We start from the raw sequence: 20,320 nt of genomic DNA, 5'->3' as shown, positions 1-20,320 counted from the left end.
AAAAGATTCTGGGAGCCTGAAAAGGTGGTATTTCATGGGAGGTATTGTCTCACAGGAGGCAAAGCCCACACTCATTGGGATTACAAAGAACCTTTCCTCATACCATGGCAGCAATTCCAACTCAAATATTTGATGGTTTGGCCAGAATGTTGTGGTGTTCATGCAGTCAAAGGTTTAGAGTATTGGGTTTTTTTCCCTTTTAATAAAGTTTTTCCCTGAAAGCATATACTTTTAGTAAATCAAAAAAGAAGACTGAGCTACATGCAGAATCTCCTTGCTATCAGATTTATTGCTACATTTGAGTGTTTACCCACAGTCTCTTCCCAACTGGGATATATCTCTGGGGAAAATATGGAAAAAGAAATATTCTGGTTTAAATGTTCAAGTTTTTTCTTCCTTCTTCTAGACTATGAGGATTTTTTCACTGGTACCAACCTTGGCTTCAAATTAAAAAGCCCTGTGGACAGCTTTGCACTTACAAGTCTGAGTACTGGTCTAACGGAACTGGTTTGATGGAACCTCTTGCTAATTTCATCTACTGGAAAACAAACCCCACACAACTGTACAACCCCTCCACACAAAACACAGTTCTACCAAAGCCATTTGCCAGACGATCAAGCCTTGTGTATTTTGGCTTTTGTACTATAAACCCACTGAACAGGAACAAGCCCAGACTAAGTACAGGCCAAACTGTACTGGTTAGCTGTCTAAAAGGAAATAACTCTTTTTCAAAAACCATAATGAACCTGGGTTAATGACAAAGCAACAAAGAATTTTTACAAAATGTACACAGAGAATGCTGGAAAGTAAGACTCAGCAGATGGACTGGGGTCTCAAGCTTCTTCTGTGGAATGAAGCAGCATCTCTTGTTTCTGACAACTTGATTTTGGCATCTCTAGCCTCAATCTCCCCAGTCAGTCTGCAGCAGATGTTGTAATGCAAAGTTTGGTGCTAGTGACTTCATTTGTACTGACTGGGAGTAATCTCGGGGTAGATGTACCAGTGAATTAAAAGGAGAACACTACTAATGGTCTTAATCTCACTTCTGTTAACTGTTTTTCAAACTCCTGTTTATATACTTATGGCTTAAAAAATAAACAGGACCCAAACTAGAGATCTCCACAAAGCATTTAAATGGGCACTCAAATACTTTTAAGCACTTTGCCAATCGTGACCTTGGAGAACCAATTTTTACTCTCATGCCTTATATAGCTTTCAAGTACAAAGATAAATCTGAAAGCAGAGACAGTCTCGTTTCCATGCTCAGAACAGCAGGAGTTCAAAGCAGGGAACCAAAGCTCACATCTCTCACAGGGTGGATGGAGTCCAGCATCTCCCCTCTGCCCTCCAGCTCCATGTGCCTGGTGTTCCCAACACCTTTTCAACCAGAGACCCATGACCTGAAGGAGACGTGAAGTTGCCCCTCTCTGAAGCCAGTTCCCCAGCTATAAAAAAATGGAAGGGGACACAGGCAGGACAGCTGAACCCAACTGACCAAAGGGACACTCCAGAGCATATGACATCATGCTCAGCAATAAAGCTGGGGAAGAAGGAGAAGGGGGATTGTTTGGAGTGGTGGCATTTGTCTTTCTCAGTCACCCTATGAGGGAGCCCAGCTTGGGCTGAACACCTGCCCTGGGGAAGTGGAGAATTAATTCCTTGTTCTGCTTTGCCTCTGTGTACAGCCCTTGCTTCTCTTAATACACTGTCTTTATCACCACCTTTATGGTGGTGGTTTTTTCATTTTTACTCTTCCAATTCTCCTCCACCCTCAGAGTTGGGGTGAGCAAGCTGCAGTGTGGGGCTGAGTTCCCAGACAGGATGAAATCATGACACACAAGTATAAATCACCAGGGAGTTACCCCATGTAGGGCTTACAGGAGCCCACTCTGACACCTGCCAGCAGAGCAGGGATTAAAACATTTGCAGCTTTAGCGGGCTCTTTGAGAGAAAGAGGCAGTCTGGGTTGTGGGCTCCCAAGGCATGACTAAAACTCAACAAATTATTTGTTCAGCCAAAACAGTAATGACTTGAGAACCACCAAGAGCCACCAGATCTCCATCTGATGGAGATCAGCACTTGCAGCATCATCACTGCTCTTAGCAAACAGAGAACGAGACCATTTTTAAGCTGTTCAGAGGAGCAAAAAGGCAGCAACTGGCTGGAAACACCTTCCACAATGAGGAGCAGTTGGCCCAGCAACGCTGAAATGCTTTTGTATGTATTCACTTATAAGGATAAGATACTTCATCTCCGTAGCTGCTTGGCTCATCCCAGCAATATTTCACTTTCTGTGTGGTTCACAGCTCCAAGTACTTAAGTGTGTCAGTATTTCCATCAGCAGTCTGCTCCTCTCAGACATCAATACTTCGTTTCTGGCTGAGCCTGGAAATGTTTTATTTTGGTTTTAACGCATGCAGCTCCCAAGTTTTTTATTATTCAGGCATGAAAGGATGAGGAGAGGAGGTGGAGGGTGGTGGGCTATTCCCAGGCTGCTTATGGTCCCCAAAAAATCCAAGATAACCTCAAGCCTGCCTGATGCCCTCCTGGGTTTCAGGGAGTATTTCCACATGCTGCTGAGGACTGCTCCTGGGCAGCAAAGACTCACAGCGAGGGGTGAGGGAGCCCCATGGTCCCATGTCACCTCACAGGGTGCTGGGTTCTGGCTCCAGAAAATTTCCTTCTCCTCACCTTTGATTATTTCCCTGGAATAACTTCCCACAACCCTACTTTTTCCAACACCAAAGTGTTCAGGAGTCTCCTGAGGAACTGCTCTGGTGGGGTACATGGATCCCCCATCACCATCATCCTTTTCCCTCAGTGGGCATCCTGCAGCAGGGAACATCCACCACAAACTCAAACTACACTGGGACTCCCCCACACACAGCACTTGAGGCACACAACCTTCAGTACCACCAGCAAGAGATTCCTCACCCCACCCTGAACCCTGGCAGCCTTGAGAGGCTTTCCAGGATTGCTCCACAGCCCAGTGCTGGAATGGACTAAGGCTCAGCTCTAAGCAGATCATATTATTCCCTTTTCAAGCTGGACAAGCTGAATTTGGCATGTTAACAAGCACAGAGACAGCAGCGCTCCACACATTTCTCTCGTCAGGTTAATCTGAAATAGTTTCTTGTTCTATGTATTTTATTGCACCAAATCCACCGTGACAGGATACATTACAGGATCACAGAGCAACAGCCATGCCAGAGCTTTCTCCTGTTGAGTTTGTTATCCCATTCCCAAGGGGATCACGGACCCAGCCAGCAAGCTGGTGAATAATTGCTGGAGGTGTACGAAAACCTCCAGCATCAGGGGTATGAACACAGCCATGGTGGCAAAGAGCATGTACACTATCTCCAGACTCAGACCAGCACTGTGTCCTGTATATCTAGCCCTGGTTTATTCTAAGTAAGTGTCCAACCTGTGTTAACAGAGTATGATTCACCCAGTGAATAATATTCAGGTGTTTTTCACAATACCTGTGTGGCTGTTCTTGGGATGGAGTCACTTCCCTACCTCACCTTGGGACTTCTGCACTGGGAAAAGCAAACTTCCCAAAAGGGAAACAAAACACTTTCCTTGCCAAATACTGTTCATTTAAGATCTGTCTAAATCTAAAAAGTAGCCAGGAAAAGTGACAAGTGGCTTCAGTGTCACCTCCCCATGGGAACCATGCCATGCACAAACCCACATCCCCATTCCCTCTGTCTCCTCCCAGAGAAGCAGAGAGACCCTGGGGGAATATTGAAAACCTCCAAAACAGTCCTGGGCCCTGCAGCACTGCAGCCCCTGCAGAGCTGGGCATGATAAGATCGTGGGATCACCTGTTTCTCCAGGAACCTGCCTTCTCAGGGCAGGTGAGATCAAGGGAGCAGAGCTGTCCCTGCAACCCCCACTGCTCTGCAGGGAGCTGATGGGGTATTTTATATATCAATAGAGATAGATAGATAGATAGATAGATAGATAGATAGATAGATAGATAGATATTTACACATAGATATTTACACATATATATACACATATATATACACACATATATATATATACACATATATATACACACACATATATATACATACATATATAAACACACACATATACATATATATATATGTATGTATATGTATGTATGTATGTATTTGGCAGTGCTTTATGCAGGGCACAACTTTCCCCTCCTTTCTGCACAGCCATGATGGTGCCAGAGGTGCAACACCCTTTTCTGGCTATGGCCCTGTCACCCCAAAAGGCACCTCACCAGCCTGGCACAGCAAATACATCAAATACATGCAAGATGTTATATAAAGTATTTTTGCAGATATTTTCTATTCTTTTTTATTTATAAAATAAAAAGTATTATATAAAACCTTCTGTTTTCTCTCTTCCCCAGCTCCTCTCCCCTTGTGGGGTCAAGACCCCTCTTGCACCACACTTCCCCATGTCAGGCTGCAGCCACCCTGGGAAGAAGGGGCTTGCTCTGGCAATCACAGCAGCACAGGATGCTTTGCTGAAGCAGTATCACCTCCCAAAGTGGTGTTTTGCTGGGTTATCTCCCCTGCTCAGTGGGGCTCACACCCAGAAATAAAATACTGCAATAATAAAATATCTGTATCTGTAAAAGTCTAAACTGCAATACAAAAATATGTCTTTAGATAATCATATCTGAAAAGGGTTTGCCTCCATTATTTCACAGATTCATAGAGCCACAGAATGGTTTGTTTTGGAAGGGATCTTAAACATTATCTCATTCCAACACCCCTGTCTTGGGCAAGGACACCTTCCCCTAGACCAGATCACTCAAACGTACCACTTCATCTTTCCTATATTGCAAGTGTTTGCTTGAGATGAGGCAGCTCTCCTGGAAAAGCTTAAAACAGCTATAATAATAATAGTAATAATAAAAATGCAAAGACTGTTTATACTGTATTTGCACTGCAGTGGCCTATGCAATTGTTACCAGACATTTCTTTCAAAAACATTAACAAGTACCTGCACTGTGTTAAAACCCCGTGGGGATTTTCTTAGATCTGTTTTAGGAGAAGAGCAAACCTTTTTCCTAGAGAATTAGCAAAACAATAACCAGGTTTAGTTCTGTCTTATGCAGCTTTCTTTATAAACAAGAGATTATGGAAAGGAATTAAAAAAATCTCTACTGTTTAGCTTGGCTATCCCCGACTTTGGAAGAGCTTCCAAAATGGAAAAAGCAGATGTTGCAAATCTGCCTTATCTAGGGAGCAACTGTTGACTCTGTTGTGCAAATCCTAATTTACATCTGCATGAAAGGTTTCAGAGATTAAATGGCATTCAAGGAGGAATATTAGCTTTCCTCCCTCCCTCCAGCTCTCCTTTGAATGGATTTACTACTGGCAATTAGCTTTCTGTTCCATCGGCCAAGTAGAAAACAGGATTCATCAGGACTCTACAGTATCCTCCTTTTAATGGACTGTTTTCGTAGATCACCCAATTCAGTCACAGAGAGTTTAAAGAAATAAATTGCCACAAAACTAAAACAGTTACAAAAACACTTTGGCCAGGAGGGTTTCCCTCTGACACTTGGAAGTCCTAAGGAGGACACAAAAAAATCCCACCAGAGAACAAATCAAAGGGGTCTCCTGGCTACACCTAAAGAGATGGGAATGTAAACCCCTCCAAGAGGCACAAAGGTTTGGTTGCTGTTGAGAGCCCAGAACTGGTCCCAAGCCTTCAGCTGGGGATTGCTGGCTTAAAAGAACAAGCAGTGATGGGGAGTTTTCCTTAAAATCCAATCCAAACACTTGGTTCCCCATGGAAAACAGGGAAGCAAACACCCCTCGTATGTATCTGGTTAGCTCAGAGTTCTTTTTGACCTTAGCATGGAACTTTTTTTAGAGAAATAAAAGAACTGACATGAAATGTCTCCACTTCACCAATGGTCCCCAAAGACAGGGAGCAGCAGATGGGAGGCAGCACGGGCAGGCTGAGGTCCCCAGGCTGAGACAGCTCCTGCTCAAGGATGCCCATGCAGATGGCTCCTGCTCTCCCAAAGCCTCTGTGTTTTCCTGGAGGAGGGCAGCAAGGAGCTGCACCAATTCTCACAGTGGGGGTGACACCAGCCCCAGCCTGGCACGATGAGCACACCCTTGCAGCTGCTGGCCCACAGGTCACCTCAGCAACCCTGGTGCCAAACGTGGCCAGCCCACACTGCTCACTGCTCCAGGCAGTGATGGGAACCCACTGGGCTGATCCCTGGGGCAGCACAGACACTGTGCTGTCATCCTTTTGGTGTCCTGCCTCTTGCTGCCTCTGAAGAGCAGTGGCCAACTTGGCCTCAGCTTTTGCTCAGCACAGCAGGGGCATCCCAGCTTGATGCTGACAGACAGATCCCACCACAGAGCAGCTGATGTTTTACATTTCTGCTCTACATGCCTGAGGAAGTCCAAAAAACCCTCATCACTACAGCAAGCAAGCAACTACCACGAGCCCTTTCAAAGCCAGTGGCAGCAGCTATGTAAACTGAGGCACAGGATGAGGCTTCCCAGCATCCCAACAGATGGGGCAAAGCCTGCCCCAAACTCCACTGGAGCAGAACTTGGTCCTGCCAGACTGGAGGCCCTGATCAAACCTGTGCTCTTCAGCATCAGTGCACCACAGCATCCCTCCTAGCCCAGGGTACCTGGAGGGGTTTTGCCAGTGACACACCCAAAGCAATGAGCAGGGTTTGCTACAAGGACACAGCTTACACAAATTACTGCTCCACAAAGCATAGGGAAAGGAGAGCAGCTGTATCTTTGGAAATAGTTTTAAACTTTTGTGTAATGCTGCTGAATGATTCTTCTGGTTATTTTTTTCCTGGGCTCTTTCTCTATACCCTCCTTCCTAAAAATCCTTCAAATATTCATTACTGCTGGAGCTTTGACCTCCAGGGTGGGCTTTCAGCTACTTGGTCAGTTCCATCAAAACTTCACCACTTCTCAAGTGCTCTTACAGATGAATTTTTAAGAAACACGTGAGTTCCCCATGCTCAAAAGTTTAGGCTTACCTCAGAGGAACTTTTTAAGGGATGCAAGTGCTCCTGCTCCCTTTCCAAGTCCCAAGCCAGTTTTGCTCTGGAAGCTACTTGTGATGCTTTCTGAAGTGGGCTTTAAGATCACATGGCATCAGAAAAAATTTGCCATAAAGCCCCAACCTTTCCCCTTCGGTTCACAGCTATGCAGCTCCCAAATCCCAGTTCCTCTGTATTTCCCCTGCACTTTTAATGTGCACTCCTCTAATCTTCATTTAATGCAGGCAGCTGGCTGCAAATACCCCCAAACAATGACTTTAATCCTAAGTATCCTGAAGCCCCCCTTTCCTTCCCGCACCAAAACTGAAGGAAAAAAAAAGAAAAAGAACAGCCTCAAGACAGCAAGATGGAGAAATCCAAGCTATCCACTGGGCCAAAGGATCAGAAAGACACAATGAGCTAAATTTTGCCGGGTTTGCTAATTAAAAACGGAAGCTACCCCACTTTGGAGCCAAGGCAGGGATGTGGGGGGAGTTCTCATGCTATTCAAAAAATCGGCTTCCAACTGGGACCATATTCACTCCACATTAATTGTCATTCCAACTACGAGTGTCCTAGTTTCAAAATGAAAACTACTCTCCGGTGTAGCTAGTGAAAACTAACACCAGTTTTGAGGCATTAAACAAAATTTATTGATTGCATTTTCCCACCCACTAAAACTTTAATAAGCATTAAACCTGAAACTCCTGGCCCCGTTTCCTCCCTCTACCCTCTCTCTCCATAAAAAGGGTCAGGCTCCTCTATATGGAGATTAGGACTTAATGTTTGGTATTTGTTTATAAGCCTATCAATTGCCTTTATTTCAGGGGGGAGAAAAGGACATCTTAAAAAAAAAACCCTCTTGTACAGGGATTAAGAGAGGGCAAAGGTTTAGGGTAGTTTGGGTGGGTTTTTTTCCAACTGATTGTGGGTTTTAGATATATGAAGGATCATGTTCACGTGAATGAAAATAAGAAAATATTCCCCTTTTTGCAAGTTTCCCTTGAGTAACATAAAATGCTATTTTCAAAGATCCCTATTTCTCAGTAATAAGATTCAGAACTTCAAGTCTTCTCTGCTGGCCGTTTTCAGCTGTGTAAAAGGGAAAAATAATAATAATTTGGGGGCCACTCTGTCTGCATACTTAGTAAAGAAAACAAAGGTCAAACATTTGAAATGCAAAGGTCGGTGATTAAGCCCAGAAATCCATATCTATGCATCAAAATGAATAGCCAGATTTTGAGAGTGCTTAAACGATTTAAATGCAGAGCCTGACCTGGCTCAGCATCTTTCAAAACCAAGCTTGTTATTTCAGAGTCTCAAGCGAGATTTAGGTGCCAGGTACCCCAGTTGGAGAAATTTAACAGTAATCTCCTTTCAGGAAGTCTGATCCACTTTAACCTCACAAATGACACACAAAGATTTTGTTATTTAGAAAACACCTCTAACTAAAGCTGCAACACTTTGTCCTTGTGCTAAACTCAAGTTATCCTTCAGCATTATTAGAAAGAGTTGTGAGAGATGGCAAAGAAAAATAATGTCAAAAATTCTTTTATTTCTCCTCTTTAAAGAAGGCTGCTAAAGGGATTAGACAGCTTTGAGTTCACTGCTCTGTTAAATCAACCTTACAATATTTTTTCAGCTTGTTTGACTTGCTGTTTCTGTATACATTTGTGTTTTCACCTTTCTGCATTCAAATCCCACACTTAGCGTTTGTTCCGCGCTTCTCACAGGAAACTTAGTCAGCTCTTTATTTGTATTAAGTCTACAGGGTTATAGAAAACAGACTTGGAAAACAACCCCTAAATTAGCAGGACTTACCAGCTCCCATGCATAGGCGCATTCACGCAGGGCATGGCATACCATCCAACCTGAATGCAGAGGTTTATCATTTCCAGCAGCAGCACCAGGGCATCAGGTTCACCAGGAGGGACCTTTTAATGGTCTCCTGTAACCCTATCTATTACAGCAGGGCTTGGACTCCACTTTACAAATTAAGAGAGAGTTCAAGGAAGTCATGCGTGTCTTGGTTCCCACTGCCTTCAAGCAGCTTTAGGGCTCCCAAATAATCATCTACAACCTGCACTGCATTAGGATCCAGAACTTCTAGAGGCAGGGTAGATACCCCTGTGCAGAGATATTTTAGCACTGCTGTAAGGCCATGCAGACTCTCTTCATAGGGCTATTTCCACCTTCCTACAAGAGGAGGTGGCTGGTCCTACCTGCATGAACCAGGGACCTTCCACAGGCACTTTGGGATATATTCCCCATCCTTCTGACTCTCATTTCCCCAGCTTTTCCTTTCCTTTCCCCACCAGAAACACTTATAAATTCTTCTCTGTGCAAATGAGCCTCTAAGAATTATACAGATGCTGCTGTGATGCCAAAGATGGTCAGTGCAGCAGGCAAGGCAAGGAGGGGGAAAACAGCCACTTCTCTCTGTCAGGTAGAAGACAGAGATGATAAAAACTGAGTCCAGCAGCCACTAAAGGGCTGGACTGGTCTGGAAGTCAGGCACCAAAGCTCCTGCCATGCTCCCTTGGGTGGGATGAACCACCACCATGCACTACTCATGAAAACACGAAGTTGGACAGCCTCCCTTGATGCATAACCCATAAATGAAATAAGAGCTGCACACAGCATTCTGCCCCCTCCACACCCTTTCCACAGGTGGGTGGCTAATCCAGAGTCATCTTTTCTTCCTGCCTGCCCTGAGACATTCTATGTCACCCCTCCAGCTGCTCTGTCTCATGCCCAAAACAGCTGGGCTCAAACACCGGGTTAAGTTATTCCTGCAAAGACTGCACCTCTTGTCTGCACTTCATTTGCTATGCACCAGGAGGAGGGGACAGAGAGGGAGAAAACCTCTACTTCAAACATTTACATGTGTTTTGAAAGCACCTGAGGAGGTTTCAGGCCCTTTTTTTGCCAGGACTAACACATTCCACAAGACAATCTTGTTCGGAGCAGGGAGATGCCTCCCCACAGGAAGGATTTGCATTGAGTGGGGCACTAGACCCAGGCTCAGGCAGTGACCCACCACTGAGACCACAGGGGTGGGTACAAACCTGCCCCTTTTTGTCCCTGACTGAGGGGGACAGGGCAAAGGAGAACCCTGCAGTAACCACTGCGACCTCTATGCTTCCCTCCCCTTCACTAAGGTTTTGCAATGCAGAAGCCCACTGCCTCTTAAAAATCAAGATGCCAGCATGACTGCACTTAAAATGAGGCAGAAATCTCATTCCTTCACTAAATAATTCACAGGTTGGAGCCCCAGCACAACTCCATTAACCCCTTCCAGGAGTTATTTTCCTTTTCTGACTAGGCAGATTGCAAAGCATTTGTGTAGTGGGAGGCTTCCTGTTTGGGACCCTTTTGTCAAAATTCTGGTGGTTCCTATTTCCTCCTCCAGCTCTCCTGCCCTAACTGCAACCATGGCAGGAGAAGGTGCTGCTGTCAAGATGCCCCTCTCTGACATACCTCAGGCTAAAAGAAAGTATCTGTAACACAGTTCTCTGTATTAAAACTCCACGGTATTTACTGTATTTATGTTATATCCCAGGATGGCAGCTGGAATGCAGGAGAGTGGTTTTACCCAGCATCTTCAATGCTAATGCTAGTATCCCCCATTAGCCACTCACACCCCAAGCTGCGTGAACCAGGGGCCTGGAAAGCCTGAAACACATTTTTTATGCTTGATTACAGATTTCAAGTGCCTGACACCAGGCCCCCACTCATTATATTTTGACACTGATGACTTTGGGCTGAGCTGGAGCAAACGCTTTGCGCTCACTCATCTCTCACTACATCCAGCAGAGTTCAACTCCAGAGAAGGTGGGTGATGGATTTGTAGCAACTTTGGGCAGGGATGCAGAGAGGACACCATCTGCTGCTCCTGACTTTCCCCCACTCCCCAGCCCACCCCTTCCTTTCTGTAATTAATCAATTCACAAATCTGGAGGCAAAGTTTTCGTGCAGCCTCCTCTAGTGACCACCCCTGCGAGGCAAAGGCTGAGGACACGGCGGGGCAGCTGCAAAGCCCAAATGCTGCCTGTGGAGCTGGGAGCAGCATCTGGGGGGAGCACTGGGTTCCCAGCCCTGCAGCTCATCCCACCCAGGGGCTTCCCAGAGCCCAACCCATCAACGCTGTAAGAAAGAGTATTTCGGAACTTTCTTTGGAAAAAAAAATTATGCTTTCACAGAAAGCTGTGAATTCATGCATAATACACTCACAGTAAAATGAAAAGTATTTTTAATTTTTCTTCCCCAGCTGCATTCAGCTCTTTTCTTACAGAATACTGGAGGTTGGAACAAGGTGATATTTAAGGTCCTGTCCAATCCAAACCAATCCACAATCCTATGGATACCAGCTAATTTATGTACCTCCATTTACCAGATCCCCTCAGTTCTGCATGAATCCCCAGCCTATTAACATAACTATTTAAACTGGACATGTTTTCTTAAAACATTCTTCTTTCATAAACTGCCAAGTGACAGTTGTTTACTGTCAACAAGCCTGGGTACTCCAAGACAGGGAGAAATCTGCCCTTGCAAAAAGCAGACGTATCGGCTACCAAAGGAAGATTAAAATCTGGTGTTTCTCTCCCTCTTCAGAAATGCTTTATTCGTACAGATATTCATGATACTGATCAGGAGAGATGATACTATGCCTAATTCCAATCATTCCTTTAATTAAAGAAAGGCTCATTGAGGATTTATCTTCACTTGAACATGCTAATTGCCAGGGCACACTCAGAACTCCTTAACCTTCTCACTGCAATTGGTTTCTCCTCTTCACTTCTAGCTGTGAGCCTCCCATCTCCCAAGGCACATCCTGGCTCATCTTGCACAGATCCTGCTACTGCCTAGAAACAAAATGCTTTCCTGGGGGACTCTATAGAGAGAAGTTTAAAAAAATTTTAAACAGAAATGAAATCACCAGTTTATTCAGGCCCTACAGTCTCCACACAAGCTGCTGAAGTATTTTGCTGGGAGGGAATTGCTTGTACTTGAGTCTCGCCCATGAAAGCGGGATTATTAAAAAAAAAAAAAAAAAAAAAAACCAATCCTGTGGGAAAACTTTTTCTTGTGCTCTCTCTGCCCAGGATGTGCCAGGAAAGCTCCTCCACAGGCTCCTGTGAGGTGCAGGGTCCCAGGGATCAGCTCACCCACAGATCCCACAGGGAATTATTAACACTTTCCAGTGCACTGCGCTGCTCATGGCGCTGGGGCTGATGCTGGCAACACTGATAAAACAGCAGCAAGGATGGGGCAGGAGGGGACAGTGGCCAGCACAGAGGGCTCACACAGAGGCACAGGGAGCTGGGTGGTGGCTGTCACCGCTGCCTCTGGTGCTTGAGCTGTGATGCTGCTGCGGGCTCCCCTCGCAGCCAGAGTTACAGAAAGAAGATGGGAAGTGAAAGTCAGCTGGCCAGAGAGGAATGGGAGGTCACTGAGAGCCAGTTCCAGGGACCTCCACCCCCAAACTGCGAGCCCTTTTACTCGCCAGAGTTTCCTCTGCTTGTTAAAATGTTTGGGTCATTAGAAAACTTCCCAAACAATCCCTGCTTGTGCTAAATATCTGCTCCCACCAGGATCTGTGAAGAGCTTCAGCCTGCTCTCTTGGAAATCAATGGGGGCTTTTTTGCCTAGGATTCAATAGGCGCAAGATCAGGACCTCATTATTATTTTTACAGGACTACAAGAAGCAGAGAATGGCAAAACCCCTAAAGAAAGCAATGACCCTCCAAACTGGGAGCCAAATTTGCTGTGAAGGATCTTTACAGGCTCTGTCAAGCATCAAAATAAAATTAAAAATCTAATTCTTGGGATCTTTTCAGTTTTCTGTCAGGGAAAGCGGAAGGTTGAGAAAGGCTGGCCTCATCACTTGGATCCAGAGACATCTCCCGTAGCTCCTTTTTACTCCAAAGAAAAGCCTCCAGAGGTGTATTTTACCTTCCCCAGGGGGAGTGAGCAAGAGGGGATGAGCTGCCAGTTCAGGGTGATGCCAGTTACCCTGCGGTGCCCTGAGGAACAGAAACAGCTCCAGGGCTTCATATGACCTCCTCTGCCAGACACCACAATGAAACCCCCAGTAAATCCCCTCTGCAGAGGCACCACCAGCAACACAGGGGCCCAGATGGCTCCTGGGACATGGTGCTGCTGTAAGGACCATGCCTGCACCCCATTTTCACAGAGCCAGGTCCCACCTGCCTCTTGTGAGAGGAGCATCAGAGATGCTCCCATCCTCAGCACCCTCCTTGGAGCTCTCTGACAGTGAAGTCCTCCCCTTCTTGCCTGTTACTTTACACCACTCCTCCCTTCTGGCATCAGTGAGAACCCACCCATGCACCACATCACCACCACAAGGTCTGGGCCCTAAAAGCAATACCCAGCTATTTTGCTGTCTACCCTACACTCAGCTTGAGCCAGGTCAACTCCAAAATGCTTAAAATCCATTACTTCTGGATACTGGAAAGAAAGCAATGTCCAATCCTTATGACCCAGCACTGGGTCCAATCCTTATAACCCAGCACTGGTCTCCAAAGCTTGACTGATTTAACTACATCAGCTGAAATAATTTAGTGAGATTCCTTGTGAACAGCACAAAGTAGCTCAGTGAAAGGCACAATTATAAAAGACTTTACTTTCCAGAGCAAAAGTTTTTAATGAAGATAAACTCACAAACACTTTCATCATTTGTGAAAAAGCAACAGTTGGGAAGCCACCTCTGGAGGTTTTTGGCATGCCACAGTGAGCTGTCGGTACCTGATACTGTCTTTCCCTAAAAGCCTCACACTCAAGGAACTCAACTGATGGCCTGGCTCCTTGGGTGACAAGGAAATGAGGAAAAAAATTCCAAGCCAGCATGCTGCCATGTGTCAGTGTGCCATTTGCAGGTAGTTGAGCAGGTCAGAGTGCAGCCCTGGCTGTGCTGGTGCCAACAGCAGCGCCGGGTCCCGGGGCTGTGACGTTCCCACGGAAGAGCCTTGGGCACACACAGCAGCCTGTGGAGCAGAGCCTGCTCCCAGACAGCAACCCTGGGCTGCCGCCTCTCCTCACCCGAAAACTTGGAACCCTTCTCTCTTGAGTTATTAATTCTCTTAACCCCTCACAACCTGCAGAAATGGCACAGCCCCAAAATCTCACAGATGCTAAACATGTAAGCGCATGGCAATTGTTTTGCATACAGTTCTGCGTGATAAAGAGATCTACTTCCAAGTTTCAATATAACCTTTTTATTTAACCAACTCGTTATCTTGCCCTGCTCTCTGGATTTGAGAAAGCAAGGCCAACACACTAGACCTACTGTACCCATAACCAATAAATACCACCCCTTTTTTAGGTTAAATCTGAAACTGAAGTAGTTACTGAAGAAATGTTTTCTTATTTGACTGTGCTGCTATTCTTCAAAAATAGCTTTGCTACATTGAGTAACCTGAGTGTCACTGCACAAAAAAAAATAAAATTGATTTATCTACCTCCTGGTTAGTTCCTATCCACCTGAATGCAAAAGCCCTGATAGCCTATCAGAATAATAGGGCAGGTTTACATCTGATTACCTTTCACATTTTAACTACCAAGTTTGCTAAAGGTTTTACTCAGCCCATATCTCACAGTTCTTGTTTGCTTTTGATACTGCAGAAACTTCCTGGTCATTCAAGCCAAGGAGCAGATACTTTAGGGTAAGTACATCAGGAATACAGCATTCACTGCAGGAATAAAAGCCCTTCTTCACACATAGAGAGCTTTAAATCACAGATATGGCACTTGGCAACCTGAGCTCTGGGCATATGAGAAAGGAGACACTGGGGAGTCAGCTCTACCTCAGAGAAAAGGGGGATTTTTTAACAAGACCACCAGATAAACAGCCGAAAGAGGGGAAACCCCTAAACTGATAAGCTATGTAGGAGCCAAGGAAAAAAATTCAGGGTGTAACAAGGTATTTTAAGATGCTTTCAGCTTTGTATGCATCTTCAGACATGGTTTCAGCCCAGCATTTGCAGAGAGGTGCTTTCAGATTTACTCCTCCTACAGTCTGCTGCCTTATACCACGAGTGGCTGTGCTGAACCAGAGTCCCATTTGCTGAAAAAAATCCAGTATAGGGTGAGCTTTTAGCAGGCACCATCCTCTCTGGCATACAGTCTGGTACATGTACAATCAAGTTTATCACTAATCGCTGTTAAAAGAGATGAAATGGCAAACACTGAAACAGCTACATCAAACCACTCTGTTCAATGGCTTGGAGTCAGCAGGCAATTTCAAGGCTGGCATGTTTTTTAAGCGTCATAAAAACAGGAAGAAACAGATATGCAGAGTCACAAAAACTTCCAAGACACATGAAATTTCTGTCTTATCCCTCACAAGCCTGTGAGGGACAAGACAGAAATCTATTCAAACAGGGAAACATAAGAAAAATAGCCAGATTTATTGTTTATCTGTGTATCAGGTTCAGTTGAGCTGGGAAAAACTGCAGAGGGAATTTCAACTCTATTTGCAGTATAAATATGCGTATTTGTTATAAGCCTGATGGGTCTACCTTATATACAGTAAAAATTGCCAAAAGCTAAACTATGACAACACAGCCACTTCTCCATGAAATCTTAATGGCTCCTGCTCAGGCTCCTGCACTGAATCCTGCACACTTCAATGACCAGCCAGAAAAAGCCACCAGCAGGCCATGCCCTAACCTTAGCTAAAATTAAGGTGCAGCAAATGCCTTCAGTCACAGCTCTGCACTCCAACAAGAGATCACTGTCAGAAACACCTTGATCCAAGGGGTTTATAAACTGAAAATTGTATTAACTGCCCAGAAACCAGGCTGATTCCCTATCCTTTGGGATCTCTAAGTGAATAGCAGATGTACACAGTAAGTATTCAGAAAGGACAGCTTTAAGCATTCAGGTGGATATCAAAGTCCACTGTTATTTTAAAAGGGAAAATTTTGTTTCTCAGCTGTGTAAGGCTGGGGTAGAGAACCCTTCTCCAGCTTTATAAAAAATTTCAGCTTTGTGCAACCAGCAGACTGGGTCCCATTGTACGGAAATGGTCTGGATACAGCAGGAATGCCATAATCACGAGCTCTTCGGGGTTCACCTAACTCCAAAATCCATGTTCAGTCAGGCTTCAGGACAGGTTCACCTTCCCAAACAGCACTGAGAATTTTTTTCAAGGAAGTTGTAAAAGTTAACATGCCAGTCAGAGCGGCTTACTTTAATTGCATAATTTAATTAGCAGATCAACACTTTGCTACACAATTTTCAGATCGAGTTTCATCACGTTTCCTACTCAGTTGCTAATAAAGTCTTTATTAAAAGAAAAAATCCTCAGATTTAATTGGAGTGACCCTTGTCAGTATGTGTAGAAGACATCATGTTATACAGCTACTGTTGAATATACTGAGTCCATCTCTGCACTGGAACAGAGTTCAGTTTCTATCTCACTATTTGCAAGGTAAGAAATAGATTTTTTTTAAATAAGTGATGTTTCATCATTTGTTTGTATCCTCTTATTTTATTGCATGTAGCAAAATAGGCCAGTGTCAATACTAAAGACTTAACTAGCTCTTTAGCTGCTGCTGTTCATGAGAACAAATGGATCAAGTTTTAATCTCAAAACTATCACTCACAGCTGCCCACTGAATCTAAAACATTTCTGGTGCAGGGCACAAAGTAAGCAGCACCATCAATACATGACAGACTCTCTGCAGAGGGTTTGAGCGCATAAACCCCAAGGCCAGCTCCAGGAACAGCCAGTGCCATTTGGCACTCGCTTCAATACCCCTATAATTTCAGGATGAACTTTGAAACACTCAGATACACAAAGCAGAGTGACACAGATCGGCGTACCCTACACCTTGGACCCCTCGCTGAGTTCAGGCTGGAAGGCTACAAGAGCCCAGTTGCCATCAGCTGCATGAAAAACACTGCAGCCAGCACATCACCGCTTCTTTCCACACAAAAAAGTCACAGGAACTGGTACATGCCCTCCCATTAAACTTAAACAAAACCCCCAAATGGTCCTTGTTCTGTCCTTCTGGAAGAAACCTGCCTGTGTAGTATTAATTCTGGGTGACAATTCCCCTCCTTGCACAAGGAAACTTCGGTTCCTGCTCCTGACAGACTGGGAGAGCTCTCCCCTCCCCTTCCCACACAAACCTGATCAAACATTAGCAGCTCTCTATACAACTCTTTCAATGCACTCAGACAGCCTCAGCAGCTAACTAGTGCAACACAAATCCTAAAGAGCCCAGAAATTGCCTTTTTCACATATACCATGTGCAGACACGCACACAAGCCAGTTACAGGAGACAGGATGGTTATCAGAATTTCTTAAAAATTAAATTCTGCTGTTTCAGTTGGGCTGCTCTCTAAGAAAACAGCCAGCATTACTTGACATTCACAAATCGTACGAAGTAATATCTTTATCTGAATACTAATGCAAATTGGACGGGCTTTTTTATATTGATGTCTATTCTGTGGCTGCTGAATAGAGTGACCGCATGCTCAAGGCTGCAAAGGAGTTCACTGACCTCCCTAATCATCTCTGTCATAGCCCCTGAATGACATACACATTCAATCCTGCCTCGCCTCTCTTAGTTTCATTCATAAAAAAAAAAAAAAAAAAAAAGGAGGGAGGGGGGAAATTTGACATTGTTCTTCCTACAGCAGCCCCGAGAACAGGAGAGAAGAGAAACTCAGCCCAGATGAGGCCCCTGGTGTTTTTAGTTTAGCTTCTATTCAGCAACAGCCCCGCCATCTGCCTCCTTCCTGCCAACAGCCGAACACCTCCCTGCGGAGATGTTAAAACCTGCACCCCCTCCACCTCTGCTAATAGCCAGTATTCATATTAGCAAACATACACATACCTCGAGAATGCCTCCCTTCAATGTGTGTTTTATGTAGCTGAGTATAGGCACAAAGCAGTAGCTGTTATAGCCTTCACAGCCCCGTGTGGAGAATTAGATCACTGGGGAAAAATCCTTCCAAGCCCCTTTATGGAAAATAAGGCCTTAGACTGTAAATGCAAAGCCCAGCGAACAACAACCCTCAGTAATGAGCCAATACCCCATGGCCCATTTGACTAGGAGAAAGAATTTGCTTTTTACCATTCAATTCAAAAAGACTGAAAAAGTAAAATGTGTTTTTACTTGGCTCTGAAGGTTTATATTCTTTACAGTTTCTTTTGCACAACCTTTTCCCCCCCAGGTCGGACAGGCAGCGGGTCGCAGAGCTGGGGAAGCAGTGCTGGCTTCACGTGGAAGATGGTGGGATGGCCACTGCCACTGGAAAGCTGTCTCTCCCCTCACAGTCCCCATCCACAGGAGCTTTCAACAGCTCACAGTGATGGGGCAGCTCCTGAAGACATTGCTAGGGGTTGGGGTTGACGGGAACCGTCCTGGTTCAGGGAGGAATCCCATTCCAGGGAGCAGAGCGGGAGTTGACAGTGCCACCTCTGCTTCGGAGAAAGCCGATGGAGAGGTAAGAGAACCCATCCCGAGGATTTCCACTGGAGACCGTGGAAATCCCAACCCATCGCTCACTTCACAGACAGCACTGGAAGGATGCTTCCCTCCGTGTGACCTCCGAGTATGCCACTTGCTAGGACTCCAACAGCGTCCCAAAGCTTTAACTTGCAAAAGCATCTTAGAGCACGGCAGGGGTTTAGCACCACTTCAACACACCATCGACCCCAGCTATGGGCTGAAGGTGAGGGTGGAAGCCCAGGGACCACTGAGGCGGACACCGAGGCTGCTCCTCACCCCCATGGGATCGACTGTGCCTGAAGTGACAGCACCAGCACGGCCCTCAGGCTAAGCCAGGGAGAGCTGGGGACACGTCGCTTCTGTCACTCGCACCCTGCGGCCAGCACGGGCTGCTCGCCGCCTTCCGCACGCCGACCTCATCTGCTCTGACCAAGTCCCCGCGATGCTGCCCCATAAATCAATTCTTTTGGCTGTGAAAAATGAGCCAAACGAGTTACACTAAGAATCTGGTGTTTTATTAGGACTTTCTTGAAAACAAACCCAACCCCCTGTGTGATTTATAGCTTTAACCAAAAGGGGTATGAAAGTAATGCCCCCCACCCCCCAGCTTCCACGAAGTCCATTTATTCCCCTGTCACTTTTTTGGCAAACAGGCTTCAAACCCTTTCCTGAACAATGGAAACTTTCTGCCGGGTACATGCAAACCGGAGGACAGGGGGCTGCGAGGGGGCTCCCTTCCATTAAAGAGCTTTGAAAAATAAACAGGGACTCAGGTAGCAGCTGAGGCGGATCAGAGAGACACGATGTTTCAAACCCGCCGTACATTACTTGGAAAGAAGAAGGGAAAAAGCAAAATCCAGCTTTTGCCCGACGCGCTAACTTTTTCTCACTTGCAACTGCGGTGCTGCCACTCCAGGGGAGATGGTCACCGGCTGCCCCGAAACGCAGATCCCTCCTCAGCACAGCCGCACATTCAGCTGCAACCCGGTGCCTACCCGGAGCTGTGCCAACACCCCTTCTGCTCCCAAGATGAGGATATAAATGACCTTTCCTTACTTTTCCCACCCGGACACACGCAGTCAGAGCATTATCGATGAGTGCTGAAGATGCGCCGCTAAACACGCACGCAAGCATCTTCCCACTGTTACCCACGGCATGTCCCATGCACTGCCTTGCTGCGAGAGGGCTCCTGGCAGACAGGGATCCTCTTAAAAGCACTCTGTCCCTCCTGAGCGCCTCTGGGACTACCCCGAGGTGGAACCGCCGCGGCCCCGCGTTCGTAACTCCCGCTCCACAGCCGCCTCCGGCGCTCTCCATCCATCCATCCACCCGCCCCACTCCGCTCGCCCAGCGACGGGGACTCCGCTCCGAACCCCGCCGGGCCGGAGCCGTCCCGGCAGAGCACGTGTGTGTGCGCGGCCGCGCAGCCCTTACCTGCCGGCTGCCCGCCGCTCCTCGCCGCCGCCGCCTTGCCGGCCCGCATGCCTCCGGAGCGGCGCCGGGGCAGCGCGGCCGCCGCCGCACCGCCCGCCTCAGACATCCCCCGGCCGCCGCATGCTGCCGCCGCTCACCGCTCCGCTCCGCCGCCGCGCTGCCGGGAGAGGGAGAGAGGCGCTCAGCGCGGGGAGGAGGAGAAAACCCCCCGCCCCCAGTGCCCACACGGAGGAGGAACAGGAAAAATAATAGTAAAAAGGCGGAAAAAAAGTGGTGGGAGCAGTAAAAAAGTGCAGGGGGCCGGGCGAAGCCGTGCGCCGAGCGGCGGCGGGGCGCCTACCTGCGCAAGCCCCGCGGCCGGCCGCGCACCGCGCATCGA

General features: G+C 46.5%; 1 protein-coding gene across 6 annotated transcripts in view; it reads right to left on the bottom strand.

The window, feature by feature from the left end:
* FGFR3 (fibroblast growth factor receptor 3) overlaps positions 1-19,991 on the bottom strand; it is a 55,412-nt gene extending 35,421 nt beyond the window's left edge. For all 6 annotated transcript variants that reach the window (XM_039723949.1, XM_039723950.1, XM_039723951.1 and 3 more), the window contains exon 1: positions 19,942-19,991. In XM_039723949.1, coding sequence (XP_039579883.1) covers positions 19,942-19,990 — 49 coding nt within the window. In that variant the 5' untranslated portion in view covers position 19,991. The remainder of the gene's footprint in view (positions 1-19,941) is intronic.
* Between the last annotated feature and the right edge of the window lie 329 nt (positions 19,992-20,320).

The sequence above is a fragment of the Passer montanus genome, unplaced genomic scaffold, assembly GCF_014805655.1.
Source record: "Passer montanus isolate IOZ18808 unplaced genomic scaffold, ASM1480565v1 scaffold51, whole genome shotgun sequence".
NCBI classification, from domain to species: domain Eukaryota; kingdom Metazoa; phylum Chordata; class Aves; order Passeriformes; family Passeridae; genus Passer; species Passer montanus.
The sequence above is the reverse complement of the archived record's forward strand: the minus strand, read 5'-3'. Positions and strand labels throughout refer to the sequence as shown.